Raw genomic sequence first — 13,308 nt, 5'->3', positions numbered from 1 at the left:
GCAAAAGGGTTTTGGAATGGTCGCATACTAAAAGAAATCTATGCCGAGGTTATGGTGTGATGGGCTATAAGCTGTTACATCAAATAGTTGTGAAAACTTAGAAGGGAGAAACAATTACTAATTCTTGTACCACCAAAAGCCCACCAAGTTATGAAGATTGCCAAGTTAAAGGGCTAAAGGGGGTGGCTGCAATGCTTTTAACTACAGCTTTTGCTTTGTGTTTCACTGCTAATGCAGTCACCAAGGTGGTGGAAAGTATTTGGTAAAACTGGATAAAATAAGTCTGAAAATGTTTGAAAGGAACAAAGCCATGGTTACCATGGTCCCAGCTGGAGAAATCCCTTTGCCTTACAAATACTAATTCCTTTTAGGAATACAAGTGCCCAAGACCAGGGTCGCTTAAAGAAATAGGCGTCTTAGCTTTTCTCTTTACGCATCTAGATTGTGTTGCTACACATGCCCAGGCATTGCTATGTACCATCACTATAGAAAAAAACACATGTTCTTTTTCAAGGATAAAGAAATCAAAGGGAATTTGATTTGTAAAATAAAATTTTAAATGCTCAACCCATCTATGCCCTGCCTCTAGCTTAAATATTGTAACCTCCAGCACCTATGATGGAGAACGACATGACAGTAGTAAAGAAGTGCAACACTCATGGATCCTGCTGCCTTTCACATACCTGATGCTGCATGCAGGTACAAGGTTTCAAGAGCTGCCGTATTATGCAGAGTCAAGATGTTACTTTCTCTACCCAGGCAAGTGTATTTTAAACAAAAAAAATGCCACTCTGAAATTGCCTATCCTGGAACAGTTTCCAGTTCTTAGCGTTTTTCAGAATCGTGGGGTATGTACAACCTGACACTACTGACAGCTTTTTTTACACACAGTAAAAAAATGTAGAAGTCCACTTGTATATTCTCTTTTAGGCTGTGGCAACAGTACTTTATTTGATGTGCTTTGTTCCTTTTTACTAAAATACTTGAGATGTGACTCCAGTAACCTTCTAAAGGTATTCCCCCCCAACCTGCCTTCCTCATGACTTCACAGAAACTCCAGCCAAAATTCAGAGAGGCCTCATGCTCTCTGCAGATCTTGCAGTACTCATGGTAGTATAGAAAGTAGTAAGAAAAAGCCAAGAATTATCTCCCAGCAGAAATGCATTTAACAAAATTTAACAAAGCAACAACATGAAGAACCAACATTTTTTTAGCTTTTAGAATGTCTCTTTGGCTTTCTGTCTCCTGGCTTCTTCTCTTCTGCTCCCGTCTCTTGGACAGGTAGCCACTTCAGAGGATTGCGTCGGTACATAGGCCATGGAGGGAGCGTTAGCTTAGAGAAAAGGAATGAAGTAAGAACATGTAAATCAAGATGCTAGATAAGTGTTTTGTACAGCTTGTTGGGAAAATACTCATTTGCTAACTATTGTATCAATTAGTCTTACAGTTCATATAACTTCATACTATAAAGATATATAGTTTATAGTGTATACTCTGTAGTCATGCTTCCGTAAGCATGGCTAAAGGACCCCAGCTCATTGCAGGGAGGAGGATGACAGCACTCACCCTGAAGAAAAATGGATACCTGTGGTCCAGCAAGGCAATGCCAGCATCCCAGCCCCTCTAACACCTCTGTGAAACCCCCTCATTCATTATCTGGCATCACAGATAAGTAAACGGTAGCAAGGCTGACTCCAGGGAAGTTTAGATCAAGAAAGCAGCACATGGATGCTGCTGCTGTGGAATTATAATGGCTTTTCCAAACAGTAGTATGTGCGTGTTCGGTAGCGATTGGTCAAATTGAGTTGTATCTGAACGCTTGAAAGGTACAAGAACCACGTGTAAAACCACATTCGGTGTGTGCCAATTAGAATGGGATGCCTCATGTGCATGAATAAGGAATTACTCTTTTAATTCTATACTTTGTGCCCTAGCCTCTCTTCTTGGTCGGTGTGGCCCACCTGCAAAACTTCCCTGACAAGCCACTACTCCACAGTAAGCCTCACTGTGGCGTTTCTGTTATCAATGCTATCAGCTTGACTTAAAAGTAACATTTAATTGAAATGAAAAACTTAATTAAAAAGCAGTATTAAATTGCAGTGTTCTCTAAAGTCTTACTGGCCTTTGAGAAAAGGCACTTTCTACAGATCCAAGAAAGTGCAAATACATATTAACAGTATGAATTATATAGCAAACATTTGTCTCTGCTGACAGCACCTTAACGTAGCTATTATTTCAGGTTAAATAGTGCATGTATTTTCTGGGCTGGGGCAAAAAAATTCTCACCAAACATGATAAAGCAAATCCAGCCATAACTATGTAGACAGTCCATCCAAACTGTTCAGTGATGTACCCATAGATGAAACCAATTACCTGAGGGGAAGAAAAAAATAAAAATCAAACTTTAAAAAAGCAAAGCCATTTCCTGTGCCATGATGAAGTTGAGGGGTTGAGGGGAAGTAGAAAAATGCAGGTGTATCAAAAGCACTGTTCATCTGTCCCTCCATCTTTCTAACCTTGTTGTCAAAATTGTAGGCTAATAATGAAAGTAAAAGATTGAAAGAAGAACTCTTAATCCATGACAGCCCCTCTGATTTTGTCCAAAGCTTTTAGTAACTCAGGTAAGCCAATCAATCAGAAAAAAAAACTTTGTAAGTTACAGTATACTTACTGCAGAGACAAGAATGATTCCTTGAAAAATCTGTTCTGCTAATTTTTGGCCCTTGTAGTCCTGGAAAGAGACATTTTTTAATTAACCAAAACATAAACCTACCAGTTTAATCTGAAAGAGTTTGAACCTAGCGTCTGCCTGACCCCAGGTTCTCAGCTGTTTTGTGCAACTTTCAAACCAGACTGGAATTAGTTTTCCCACAGTGGATTTTAATTACAAAAGCACTAAACTCTTAATTCACGTAACACCTCCCCTACAGTCTTGACCACACTGTCACTGAAATAGGGAGTCAAGCCTCTTAACGCCAATGCAGTATTAAGAGGCAGACACTCCTTTATTGCAGCACTGGGTGCTCGGTGGCATCTCCACAAATCAAGCACACCTGTGTAGATTTCACCGTTAGATTTATACACAAAATCACAAGGTCATACACTCCCAGTTACAATGATTGGTTAGTAATTTGCATATAATTCTAGTATCTGCTGTGTCATCCTCTTCCCTTACTACACTTGCGCAGGGGAAGGGTCTTCACCTGGGCAAGGGTCTGCTTGACCTGTGGGTGTGTTTTTTAGTATTATAATGAAGGTAGTTTGCTTCAGGACACCTTAAAAGTAAGTTTTGTTGCCAAGTTGGAAGGCTGGATAGCGGCCTTGCCAAGCTGTCCAATAACTCATCCTATACGCAATAGAACTGGGTGCTCTGGTTGTTGTCTAGAGGGTAAGGTTATTATGGGCTATAGCATAGGGACTCCACATAACACAGTCTTGGGTAAGAAGCAGCACAGCAACTCATACATCATTGGTTAGTAAGTACTAACCTCATTGTAACATGGAGGTTAATTCTTTAAAATCAAGATGCTCCTATAGGTAACTTTCACAAACACAAAATACAGGAAGAGTCAGTAAAACTTTCAATTTGCAACAACATCACCTAAACCCAAAAGCAACTACTGCCTGTTCGGGGTAAGGAATGCAAGTTCAAAATACCATTGTAGGTAGCTCCGCAGCACTATGTAAAAGCCCTAACACCGCAGAAGAGCGTTCTCTGGAGAGGTAAAGGACATGCACGCCTCGCCCCCGTTAGCGTGGCTTCAGAGACCGCGGCGGCCCTGGAGGCCACGGCGCCCCCGGCTCGCGCAGCTCAGGCAGGGCGGTGCGGGGCTCCCCCCGCCCGGCTGCGCGGTGCCTTCCCGGGGCAGCGCCCCCAGGCTCGAATTTTCAGAGCAAACACCCGGAACGACACGGGGCGCCCCCCGCGCGGTTCCCCGCACGCAGGCCCCGGGGGGGGGAAAGGGGGAGGGGGGCGCTCGAACCCGCCCAGGGCCACGTCGCCGGCAGCGAGCAGGGCCGACGGCCCGACGACGGCGGCGGCCGCCCTACCATCTGCGTGGGGATGGAGCGGAAGATGCTCAGCATGGCGGCGGCGGGGAGCGGCGCCCGGCGGCCCTGGCTCTGCTGGTCGGCGCGGTGGTCTCCGGCGGTGCCCGGCGGCGGGTGCGGGCTGCCCGCGGCACCCTGCGAGGTGGCGGCGGGCGGGCTCGGCGGGTCCCGCGGCCCAGCGCGACCCCGCGGCGGTGCGGCAGCGGCGGAAGGCGCGCGCTGAGCTGGCCGGAAGCGCGGCCCCTCGCTCCGCCCCTGCTCCGCCAGCCCGGGCGGCCGCCTCCCGCCGCCGCCATCGCTACCGGCCTGCGCCTGAGCCTCGGCCTCCCCTGAGCCGTCGCCGGCAACGGCGGGCGCGACGCTGCGCGGGACGCTGCCTCCCCGGCCACGGCGGCTCCGAGCCCTAGGCCCCCGGCCTGAGGGCCCTTCGGCCGGCAGGTGCGGGGCGGCTGCGCCGCTGCTTGCCCGGAACGGGTGCTGAGGTGGCAGCGGGCTGGCGGCCCTCCCCGCCCGGGCTTGGGGCTCTCCTCGCGAGCGGCCGGCCGCTGCCGCACCCCGCCGGGGGCCGCGGGGCACCGACCTCGGCGGGCATCGCGGCGGGCAGCTGGCGGGGGCGCCTTGCCGCGGGGGCGGTTGGCGGCGGCGTGGGCGGCTGGTGAGGGGAGCTGGCGGGGCTCGAGGGGGCGCGGGGGCTCAGGGGGCTGCGGCGAGACGGGGGGCACAGCCCTGCGCACCCCTTGGGGGCTGCGAGCCGCCTCACCGGAGTAACGAACGGCGGCGGCGTAGCGTGAGCAGGTGTCGGAGTCACTTGGCGCGGGTTTGTGCTGGCCGCCGTTTCTGGGACAGCCCCCGGCGGCGCTTTCCGCACGGGTGGCTGCAGTGTGGGCAGGAGCCGCAGGTGTGTGCGCACCCTCCGCTCCGTTGCCGCCGGCACCGCCAGCGCGCTGCGCGCTTCGTTCTGCGGAGCGCTGCGGCTGCCTGCGGTAACCCCGGCCCCGGCGGGGCTGTGCCCGTGGCGCTTATTTACATTCGACGCATGGATCGTCCCCCCGGGAGAAACGCAACAGCGGGATGGTGGTGGTGAAGTCGGCCGTACCTAACAGCCACAGCAGTTTGTGGTGGTTTAGTTTGGGGAGATTTTGCAAGGGTTTTAATACAGAACTGCCACTTGCTGGAATGTTGTTATGGTGCGTGTGCTTTCCGTGTGTTATGTGAAAGCTACTTCACGCGCCAGGATGCGTAGTTCTTGTTCAGATTTCCCTTATTTAACGTTATTTTTTTAATTATTATTTATTTTATGTTACTATTGTATCTTACTATTATTTATTATTAAACGTTACTATTATGATTATTATTCAACGTTAAATAATAAGTGAGTTTAGGTGCATGCCAAAATTGCATCGTTGCATTGTGGCTTTACCACCTCTTATAACATGGTGGTGTAGTACCTTCTTTCATACTTCTGTGATTATTTTTTTTTTGATGGCACTTTAGCTGATACTCTGTTACATTTTATGTAGGGGATTTAATGGTTTTGAAAGTGTGTAATGCTGTTTGGTAAAATCTTACAAGCCTACCATAATCTTGCTGGTAGTTAAGTGTGGAAAGAAACATATAATTTGCCTTATTGCTGGGATGCTTTTGGTTCAGTTAATTAAATCAGTTCAACAGCAAAGTAACTAGATGTAATCTTCCAGATTCTTTTCAAATCACTTCTGACTGGCAGGAGGAGTTTGGTGGGGTTTTTTTCTGTCAGTGAAGTAAGTGGCAAGATCTGCATGTCTCCCTTTTTATCTCTGAATTTTTCTTTAGACACATCATTGTCACTGCGTACTTACTGAGATACCGTACTTTTTTAATATACAAATTAATAAATAAAATAGCAGGCGAAGAAAAATCCCAAACAATAATAACAATAATTATAATGAGAAGGAAGGAGAGGGGGAGAGGAATAAACACATTTTTCAAATGTGACATACAGTTTTATCTTTTTAAGAGAAGAAAACATACATGGCGTTCGGAATCTGTTTTCACAATTCTGGTGATAATGTGTTTTGCCTTGCATAGGCATGCACTGGAGGTAGAGGGTGACTGCTGTATTTTTTCTCTTGCAGGTTTGCAGGAAACTTATGCTAATAGATAAAATAATAAGAGAAAAATGACATTAAGGAAAGGTATGTGTGTATGTCTAATGCATATAAAAAAATATATCTCTGTTGTATTTTTCCGAGTTTCCCAATCTTGCTCTGGTTATATTGATAAACTTTTTTCTTCTAAATTTTCAGTGAACATTTCTATCCTTATAGTGGCTGTTGTCATATTTTTGCTAGTTCTTCATCATAACTTCCTAGGCCTCAGTGACTTCTTGAAGCGGGAATTGTCAGGTATGTTGAGTTTTATTCTAATTTTTTTAAAGTTTTCCTTTTATTTTAAAAGATTGGTGGGAAAGCACATGTGCTGGCCAGACAGAAACCACCACATTGCTAAAATAACGTGTATGATAATAATCAGTCATTTGCATAACAAGATATATTTTTTTGTACTCTTTTATGAGTGCTTCTTTTCCTGTTCTCATACTCAAGAAACTTCAGCTTGATGGGCTTGTCTGTTCTTGCTGTCCTGTGACTTTTTTCTTTGTCAGGAAGCCAGGCGAGATAGCAGTGAGGATTCCTTCTGGCTTTAAGTCATTAAGATATGTTTCAGTTTACTTAACAAAGCCTTTTCATTTTGGGGAGTCTGCTTTTAAGAACCACATCTGGTCTCACAGAGCCTTTCCATGTCCCCATTAAGTACCAAGTCCCAGTTTGCCACTCCTGGGAGCTGTCACTGCTGAAAGCGCCTGTACAACTGCTGCCCCAACAGCAGTTGAATAGGAGCCTGACAGGCCTTAACCAGGAATCAGTTGAAGTCAAAGCTGTTGAGCTCTGTCGTCAGGAAATGGCAAACAGATGCATAAGCCCTGCTTTGTGAACAGCAAACTGCTGCTCACAAACTGCCAAGCCCCTGTTTGCCATGTTCCTCAAATTACCTGAAATCAACTAATATGTAATAGTCTACATCATCTGAAAGGTACCAGTGGTGTTATAAAAAGTGTGGGTAGTGGGCAGTTTGCCAGCTTTTACATGTCATGTGGTCTAGTAATAAATTTCAATGCTGATCTCTCATTTTCCTATCTGCACCCTAAGAGTGTAAATTTTTGTGGCTTCATCTTAATGTAGTGTGATCTGTGATCCCTGAAATAAACATGGGCTGTTCGTGCTGTACTTTGTGCCTTGATGATCTTCGGGAAAAAATGTGCAACAGTGACTTTAATTTAGAATTTCTGTTTTCTTCATTGGTTCCTACCTAAGAGAGAAAGAATGTATAAGAAAAAGAGGGAAGGGTGATGTGGACAAGACTTAGAAGGTGGTTAGGGTAAATGGGAGGGGGAGGTCAGTGAGATTATCGGCACGTCAGAGGGGACCAAAGGCAAGTGGGACCTACTGTAGTTTAAGCCTCATTTTAGTACCTTGTGCTGTGTGAATATGTATGGTTAAACGTATGTAATTTATCTGCAAGTGTGATGTTTTCCTATTCATTGACATCTTGGATTCTCAAGAGCAGGTGCTGTAATCCACACCTCAGCTGAGACATCCAAGTGCTTGCATAGTAGAAATAATTGAAGGTGTTGGGAATTTTAGTGTGGTAATAATGTCTGTGTTTCATTTGCATAAAACAAGTATGGGATGCCATTTGTACTCCACAGATTCAAATCCATTAGGACTTCAGCCCATAGATTTCATACCTGCGGTTCCCCAGAGGCTGGCAGATGAACGGAATGATAAGGAGATTTCTGTGGTCATTGCAGCATCAGATGAGAGGCTTGGGGGTGCAATTGCAGCCATGAACAGTATTTACCAACACACCAGATCCAATGTGGTTTTCCATATTGTTACTTTGAATGATACTGTGGATCACTTGAGGTAATGATCTTTTCATTTGATTCCCACAATACTGTAAAACTTATCTCTGAAAAGTGGAAGAGCTGACTTTTTCCTAGAACTGCACTCCTCTTAAATTGCAGTCCTATCTGCTGCTGCTGCGTGCAGCTTTTTGACAAGGCTGGTGTGGGGAGTCCTTCAGTCATTCTATATGGTAATGTTTCAGGGATGGAAGAGAGCCATCTTTTCTGGTGGGGTTATATCCAACCAATGGGACTGCAGTTTGGTGGTGGAGGGGTTGTAAAAGTTACTTCCTACATTTCATCTAAGCAATTCAAATGCTGGCAATGAAGTTTCTCTGGTTTTTTAGGTTATTCTTTGATCCTTTTATTTTACCCACATTTGTTCACACTGATATTTTTTGTGAAGGACCTGTGATAACAGCACCATGTGTTTCTAGTAAAATAAGAAGCAATATCATACTTCCATGTATCACAGCTGTGCGGAATGCTGATAGTGGGCATGCCTCTGCAGTCATACAGGACACCACCGACATCAGTTGTTTAACCCCAGCCAGAAACCAAGTACCACACAGCCGCTCACTTATTCCCCTGGCCCCAGAGGGATGGAGAGGAGAATCAGAAAGGAATGTGAAACTCCAGATAAGATCGTTGAGATAAGAACAATTTAATAAATAAAATAGCAGGGGGAAAAAAAATCCCTAACAATAATTATAATGAGAAGGAGGGAGAAGGGGAGAGGAATAAAATCCAAAGGGAGGGGAAAGAAGAAAGCAAGTGATGCACAACACAGCTGCTCATCACCTGCTGACTGATGCCCAGCCAGTCCCTCAGCAGTGATCGGCAGGGCCTGGCCAGCTCCCCCCAGTTTATATACTGTGCGTGATGTTTCATTGTCCTCCGTACCTTCCTGTGGTGGGCTGGGTGTTCTGGCCTCCGTTGGGAGGTGTGGGTTCAAATCCCACTTCTGATACCACTTTTTTTTTATGGAATACCCCTTTGGTTAGTTCGGGTCAGCTGTCCTGGCTGTGTCCCCTCCCAGTTTCTTGTGCCCTGCCAGCCCTCTTGCTTTCAAGGGCTGAAAAACTGAAAAGTCCTTGACTTGGTATAAACATTACCCAGTAACAACTAAAACCATGTTGTCAACAGTGTCCTCATACCAAATCCGAAACACAGCACTGCACCAGCTAGTAAGAAGAAAAGTAACTCTGTCATGATTGAAACCAGGGCAATCAGCCATACAGTGCATTCTACATGTGTGTTTCTTGGGTAGGGAAGCGAGTGGCTGGATCAAGATCTGTGTCACTGTCAGTCAGATCTCTTGCTTTTCATTTGATTTTTGTCTCATTTAACAAGATCTGTGCCTTTCTTCTGTTTGCAGGCTGTGGCTGAGTAACACTGCTCTGAAAAATTTGAGGTACCGAATTTTGGATTTTGACCCTCGTGTCTTAGAAGGAAAAGTACAAGTGGATCCTCAAAAGGCAGACACCTTAAAACCAGTGAGGATGATGTTGATTACTTTTTGCAATTATTAGTTAGCAACAACATATTTTGATACTGGCTTTTGAAAGGAACTAGAGATCAAAACCAAATCTGTTAGCATAGAAGCAATCTTTTATAATCAAAATCCTAAATTTCAGTAAGAAGAAATTCCAGATAGTAAGAGATGGATTTGAATATCTACATATGCATGCTTAGTACCATTTGTTGCTGCTAGTTGCAGTGAGACACAGGAGCTTGCATGTCAAGCATGCCAGCACCTGAGAGATACTACAGATACACGTGGAGAAATAAGAAATTCTAATATAGTTTTAAAGTTAGTTTATCCAATGCACAGATTCATAGGAAACCAAGAACCGATGGAATTTGTTTATTTTAAATAACTTCTAGGATATCGCTGCCTATTTTACTTCCTTGATAGAAGTTGTCTTGGACATCAGGGCCATAGATAAGTGCCAGGAGTATCAGTCAGTTTCACATTTATTTGGACAATTTTTCATTTAATTCTTCCCTCCTCTTGCTTTCTTGTTCTCACAGTTAACCTTTGCAAGATTCTACTTGCCCAGTTTGGTGCCTCATGTGGAGAAGGCCATCTATGTGGATGATGATGTAATAGTGCAAGGTATGAGACCTTTTCCTAGCCTTTTGCCACTGGCTTTATGCTGAGGTTGGTATGTAATCGCATACAGTAATCAAACACTTCTGCTTCAAGGAAAGATATAAAACCTTTGTAAAGATGAATGAGTTGGACTAAACTTGAGTGGTTTTATTTGCTGTAGCCATGGCCTGAACAAGAAGTCCCTCAGCACTTAGTCAGGATTGCTTTTAATTTTTCTGTGCTTACTTTCATTTTCCAGATGATATTCTTGAACTTTACAACACTCCATTGAAACCTGGACATGCAGCTGCATTTTCAGATGATTGTGACTCAACCACTAATAAAGTTGCTGTCCGTGGAGCAGGCAATCAGGTTAGTTTTATTCTGATTCAGCAGTGACAACACTATAGATCCCAGACTTTGGAAACAGGCAGTCAGTTTTGATGTTCTTGCAGGTTGATTTCCAAATGCAGTGAACCTAAAGGTGTGGCTCTCCCTACCCAAATAAATTTACTCTGATGTTTGTGTTACAAATCCCACCTGCAGTTTCTGTTTAGGCACAGTAAAGGCACTTCAGATTTTTGCTGTGTTTTATAATGAGAGCAGTTCCTAGTGTGGAACAGCAGGCGATCTTAGAACATCAGAAGGAGAATTTTTCATTTGTGAGTCTATAAAAAGTACTTTTTCTGGGAGTGGTGCTATATTATTAATATGGTATTATTAAGGCCATGCAGCGTTCCTTAAAATATGTAGTTTATAAAATCATATTTTAACAATGTTAGTCCTTGTAGGCTTGCTTTCTCTTATTTTAAAGGAAGGGGCATTTGCTTTAACAACTTCAAGTAATGCTTGTCTGTTGGGAATTGTGCAAAATTTTTCTTCAACTAGTAATTTGACCATATTTTAAGCCAGTTTCTACTCTTTTTTCCTTCCCCCCCCCCCAGTATAATTACATTGGGTTTTTAGATTACAAAAAAGAAACCATCCGAAAGCTTGCCATGAAAGCCAACACCTGCTCTTTCAATCCAGGAGTTTTTGTTGCCAATTTGACAGAATGGAAATTACAGAACATCACTAAGCAATTGGAGAAGTGGATGGCACTTAATGTAGCGTAAGTAGCTTCAAGCTTGAGGCGACAGCAGGTCAAGGGTTGGGTTCTGGTGATGGCATGTTAAATGAAGGGCTGTGTGTGTATCTGTGGATTCCTGTCATGCAGCTGCAAGTGAAAAATCAACTGATTCAGGGCCACACAATCATCCTTTCCCAACTTCTTTTCATCATCTTTTCCAGAGAGGAACTCTACAGTAGGACTCTGGCTGGCAGCATCACGACACCTCCGCTGCTAATTGTATTTTACAAGCAACATTCCAGTATTGATCCCATGTGGAATGTCCGGCATCTTGGTATGTATGAAACATCTGTGACACTGCTCCCCCAGTGTGTTTTTTTCCACACATCTGTAGCTGGACACCTAGTTGATGATGCAGGAAATGGATCTTTTCTTCCTCTATTTTATACCTTGTTCGTTAAGAAATGCTGCTTTGCAATAACATGTTGGGGCTTGGGGGCCTGATCCTTTCTGTTTTATTTTTGAACTGCTAGGGGGATAGTTCTTGAATGGACTTACTCTCAAATGACTTCTCATTTTCCTTTTCTTGTTCCACGTATATATTGTATCTGAAATGATCCTAGGTGTTTCTTCCAAGACTACTGAGAGGAACAGACTTTCTGTTCTGATACTGGTGAAACTCCAATATGGGAGAGATTTCTTGGGTTTTCTTTCCAATGAACAGTACATAGGCTGCTGAATACATCTGGGTGTTAAGGGGGGTGGGTGGGTGGGTGTGCTGTTAAAGAACCTGGAAGTGAAGGCAGTACTGAGACAGATCAAAGTGACATTCATTTGCAGCTATGATGTTTTTCCCTTTGCCTTGATTTCTGCCTCCTATATTACCTCCTTTCTCCATAAATGCCAAGATTTTCTTTGTTAAAATTGAAGTCAAAATACTGCATGTTGGTGTTTCTGCTGCCTTTATTTCAGACACTAATGCTTCTTTTTAAATAAAAGGGTCTAGTGCTGGAAAAAGGTACTCGCCCCAGTTTGTGAAAGCTGCCAAGCTGCTCCATTGGAATGGACATTTCAAACCATGGGGAAGAACAGCTTCATACGCTGAAGTCTGGGAGAAGTGGTATGTCCCTGACCCTACAGGCAAGTTCAGCCTGATCCGCAGACATTCAGAAGCCTATGAAGCAAAATAGAATCAATTCCAATAACTGATGGCATTTTCTCAGGAAACTTCTGGAGCCAAGCAGAACTTTTTTTTAGCCAACTTCTATTACAGAGCAGTCCTTGCCTTCTGGAGCACAAGGTGATACACTTATTCAGGTGCCGTTCTGAAATGCGCAGGTCCAAACGAGACTCACTTCACTTGTGTGACAGAAGATGCTACTTCAGCAGCACTACAGAAAGCCAGGATCTCCACAAAGTAGCACTTTTAATAGTTCATTTCTGCAGGTTGGGGGTTCTGCTCTTCGCTACAAGTCTTCTGGAGGAGGATCCTACAGAAAGAAACAGTTTCTTTCATCAGCTACGGAAAGAAACAGTTTCTAAGAACAAGATACAACTTCAGCTGGTGCTCGCACCATGCAAACCTTGCCCAGCAATGTACTGTAATTAAGTGCTGCTTGGGTTTTGTTCTGGGGCAGGGTTTTTTGGTTTGTTTTCTTATCCTGTGAATTAATTTTCTCAACTACCCCTTCTTGCATGAAATCTCTTCCCAACCAGTTTTGTGTAAGTCTTTCTTGCAGAATTCTGCAAAATTGAATCTTTTTTTGAAAGATGAATTTTTCAAGTATTATTTCACTATGCAAAGTGGTTCTAACTGCCAAGTGAACACTAAAACGTTTTTTTAAAGTGGTGGACTTCAAAAATAAAAGCTAATTTTAACATGTTGACACAAACCTCTGGTAAATGGCAATGATTCTAGTCCTGATCTATGAAGTGTGTTTCCTTTGTACTTAAATACCATAGCAAGTGATTGAAACTAAGGTAAATTGATCCCATCTTTGCAAAAGCAATCTCATTCTAAAATTGTGCAAAATGTTTATTTTGGGGATCAGACTGTATGACTTCCACATTAATTTTGTTATTGTTAAGTTCCTTATAGCTCCCTCAAGTGAGCATGGGCATGGCTGTGCTCGTTTTTCCTACTGTGCTTTT

General features: G+C 44.0%; 2 protein-coding genes across 6 annotated transcripts; one reads left to right on the top strand and one right to left on the bottom strand.

Annotated features, from left to right (window-relative positions):
• Positions 1-919: 919 nt before the first annotated feature.
• On the bottom strand, positions 920-4,239 carry SPCS1 (signal peptidase complex subunit 1). The gene is made up of 4 exons (XM_040590188.1): positions 4,051-4,239; positions 2,672-2,731; positions 2,287-2,373; positions 920-1,333 (listed from the first exon to the last, which is right to left on the bottom strand). The coding sequence occupies exons 1-4, from the start codon at positions 4,084-4,086 to the stop codon at positions 1,211-1,213; spliced, it is 306 nt and encodes a 101-aa protein (XP_040446122.1). The 5' UTR covers positions 4,087-4,239; the 3' UTR covers positions 920-1,210.
• A 136-nt stretch (positions 4,240-4,375) lies between these two features.
• Positions 4,376-13,049, top strand: GLT8D1 (glycosyltransferase 8 domain containing 1). Of its 5 annotated transcripts, none has more exons than XM_040590184.1 (10): positions 4,376-4,488; positions 6,165-6,224; positions 6,336-6,434; positions 7,796-8,012; positions 9,372-9,489; positions 10,028-10,112; positions 10,348-10,460; positions 11,033-11,199; positions 11,379-11,491; positions 12,157-13,049. In XM_040590184.1, exons 2-10 carry the CDS (start codon positions 6,209-6,211, stop codon positions 12,345-12,347), a joined length of 1,119 nt encoding a protein of 372 aa, XP_040446118.1. In that variant the 5' UTR covers positions 4,376-4,488; positions 6,165-6,208; the 3' UTR covers positions 12,348-13,049. The 5 variants fall into 5 exon arrangements, with proteins under 5 accessions (XP_040446118.1, XP_040446119.1, XP_040446117.1 ...); XM_040590185.1 differs by lacking the exon at positions 4,376-4,488 and adding an exon at positions 4,750-5,237; XM_040590183.1 differs by lacking the exon at positions 4,376-4,488 and adding an exon at positions 4,750-5,237 and having other exon boundaries at positions 5,748-6,224.
• Positions 13,050-13,308: the final 259 nt, after the last annotated feature.

The sequence above is a fragment of the Falco naumanni genome, chromosome 4 (genome assembly GCF_017639655.2).
Source record: "Falco naumanni isolate bFalNau1 chromosome 4, bFalNau1.pat, whole genome shotgun sequence".
Classification (NCBI taxonomy): domain Eukaryota; kingdom Metazoa; phylum Chordata; class Aves; order Falconiformes; family Falconidae; genus Falco; species Falco naumanni.
Note: the sequence above shows the minus strand (reverse complement) of the source record. Positions and strands in the feature narration are given on the sequence as shown.